This window comes from Phialemonium atrogriseum, assembly GCF_030411735.1.
Source record: "Phialemonium atrogriseum strain 8032-3 unplaced genomic scaffold QBC33scaffold_60, whole genome shotgun sequence".
NCBI classification, from domain to species: Eukaryota; Fungi; Ascomycota; class Sordariomycetes; order Cephalothecales; family Cephalothecaceae; genus Phialemonium; species Phialemonium atrogriseum.
The window spans coordinates 54,546-57,126 of record NW_026848197.1 but is presented as its reverse complement, the minus strand read 5'-3'; the positions used below and the strand labels follow the sequence as shown (position 1 = coordinate 57,126).

Below are 2,581 nucleotides of genomic sequence, written 5' to 3'. Positions count from 1 at the left end.
TTAGAGACTATTGCTTAGGGATTGCCAAGAAAAGCAACTCTTGGCAAAAAATTTGCAAATCTAAGCTAGATACACTATTGTTTTTAAATATCTGCTTTACTATAAGGCAGCTAGAGGATGTTACTTTCAAAGCTTCCAAGATAAAGGTTTATGTCAAAGCTTATCCCAAGTTAAAAAATACAAACATATAAAAGCTTATTAAATATAGGCTAAGTCTTTATTTAGAATATGGCAAAGACAAGTGCAAATCGCTTTGGAAATGCATTTTAGGGTTTGTTATTAGCTTAGAGGCTTTAAGGCTAGCAATAGATACATACATAGACATAGATGTAGAGATAGATGCGACTGCAACAGAAGGCATTAGCTTTCAAAGTTAGTTATATCTATTAGATAACCTAAGGCTATGCTAACATTTATACCTTGCATTTGAGATTAAAGAAAGCAACTAGCTAAAATATAGACGCTACTTTAAGAAGTAGCTTATAAGGTAGGTATTAAGTATAAGTTAAGGTGTTATATAGCTAAAGGTTGCATTAACTTGCATTGTAAGCATAGGCAAGAAAAAGATGCCACTTAGGCTTTAGGAAATAGTTACAAAAGGCGCTAGCATAGCTGTAGGCATAGGTAGGCAAGCAAACAACATACTAGCCTAGCTAGACACTAAACATCATATAACAGTCCTAGACATGCTCTAGTTATATACCTCTCTAACCTAAGTTTTTATATTCTCTATAACTAAAGAGACTACCTTTTGTATAAAGGATTGCGTCTTTAAAATGCAGTTAAGCTATATTATACACTTTAAAACACTATGCTAGCTTTAGGCTTTATTCTTGACAATAGAGAGACTATAAATTTCGCAATAGCATTCCCTTACTACCCTTAAGACTTATATGTAGCTTTAATAGTACTTAATAATTAGAAAGGAGAGAGAGCTAACAAGAATAGCTCTATTTATGTCTACTCTGCCTACACATTTCAAAGTTAGACTTTATATTACTGTAGAATACTGATACATTTCCTTTTAATTAGCTTATGTCTTTCCCTTCCCCTTCTTTTATATACCTACATCTCCTTCTCTTTAGCCTAGAGTGTCTTGTCTTTGTTGTCATTTTTTATCAAAGTGTTTAACAGAAGGATAAAACACCTTGCAGTTTTGAGAACTGTTAGCCTAGGAAGACCTTGAAATTAGCTTGAAAAGCCTAAGAGTTTTATGTTTAAAGCAGCGCATTTTTCCTAACATGGTGCAGTCTGTACTGGTTAAGCATGCGATGGTGTTGGGGCATATGAGGGCAGGATAGGCAAAGACGATGCTGGAATATGTAGATTAGCAGGAAGCTCGATGGAGATCAGAATCAATTCCAAGACCACCTACCTGCATCTGCTGCAGAATTATTTGTAGGCGCTGCTGACCAGATCACAAATCGCTGCCTGCCAGAAGTATCGCTGACCTGACCGTTGACCAGCATACCGAAAAAATAATTGTCTGATGGGATGCCTAACCAGAGGTGGGTGTCTGCCGACGGGAAATTCGCGCCGCAACTGGCGCACCGGATTAATTGCCGCGGGGTCCATTGTGTTGAATTGAGTGGGTCAAAGTTATATTGAAAGGTGTGTGTCCCCGCAGGTCCCCAGTCATGCTGGGGGGCCCCTAGACTCCCATAAATACAGCCAAAATAACCCCTCTTTTGATACCCAATCATGAAATGGAAGAAGCAATTACATTCGGACCTCAATTAGGCCGGTCACCTGACCTTGAATCTATCAGGATGCTGCAAGGGGTTATTTATTGTGGGTGATTGTTGGGTCAAAGCACGTACCGCTTGTGTCTTTCTTTTTTTCGGTCAGACGCCCAAGTCAGGCACCAAGGCTAAATGCATTCCATCATAAAAGCCCCATACGGACAACCGACAATAGACTCGACAACAACAGGCTCGCGCAATCGAACATCACTTTGAGTGAGGAGCCGTTTTATTTGTCAAGCCTATACGGAGCTAACTGTATAAATAGGTTTGGCCCCCCTTGACACTCAAAACTTGTAAAGCGAGTGTCCTCAACAGAGGAACAGAGAAGCTTCGGAGTTTGCGATGCCTACTATTGGTGCGGATGCTCTCAACGGCACGAAGGAATACATCAAGGGAGAACACACCTTTACGGTTGGCGACCAAACATCGGTAATCGCAACCGGGATGCTGATTATGATCTTCCCAGCCGGCGAGGTTCAAGCCTGCTGGCACGGGAAGATCACGGGGGCGACGGGGCAACCTGTGTCACGGGGATACAGAGTTCGAGTGTACAATGCGGATGTGGAATTCAAGTAGTGGACAGTAGCATTACAGGTAGCTTTGGTCTTATAACAAGCGAAAGTCCAAATACTAAAGGATTTGCCAACCTGTCTTATATCCTACCCTTAGAAGAAGGAGATGTCCTGCGCATCGGTATTGGGAATCATAGCAATAATAGAGTCTGTCCGCATTCCACCCGATGGAGACAACAAAGCGTCTCTCCCGGAGGCGGCGGCGAGGACAGATGAGTCACAGGTGCAGTTAATAAGATGCGGGGTAACAAACGCCAAACCTGC

The 2,581-nt window shown here is 41.6% G+C and overlaps 1 protein-coding gene across 1 annotated transcript; it reads left to right on the top strand.

Moving 5' to 3' along the window:
• Positions 1-1,811: 1,811 nt before the first annotated feature.
• Positions 1,812-2,362, top strand: QBC33DRAFT_337423 (uncharacterized protein). The gene is made up of 2 exons (XM_060423714.1): positions 1,812-1,958; positions 2,011-2,362. The coding sequence occupies exon 2, from the start codon at positions 2,088-2,090 to the stop codon at positions 2,319-2,321; it is 234 nt and encodes a 77-aa protein (XP_060277904.1). The 5' UTR covers positions 1,812-1,958; positions 2,011-2,087; the 3' UTR covers positions 2,322-2,362.
• The last annotated feature ends 219 nt before the right edge of the window (positions 2,363-2,581 follow it).

Coding starts and splice junctions, on each gene's coding strand:
- QBC33DRAFT_337423 (XM_060423714.1), top strand. CDS start 2,088: ATGCCTACTATTGGTGCGGATGCTCTCAACGGCACGAAGGAATACATC.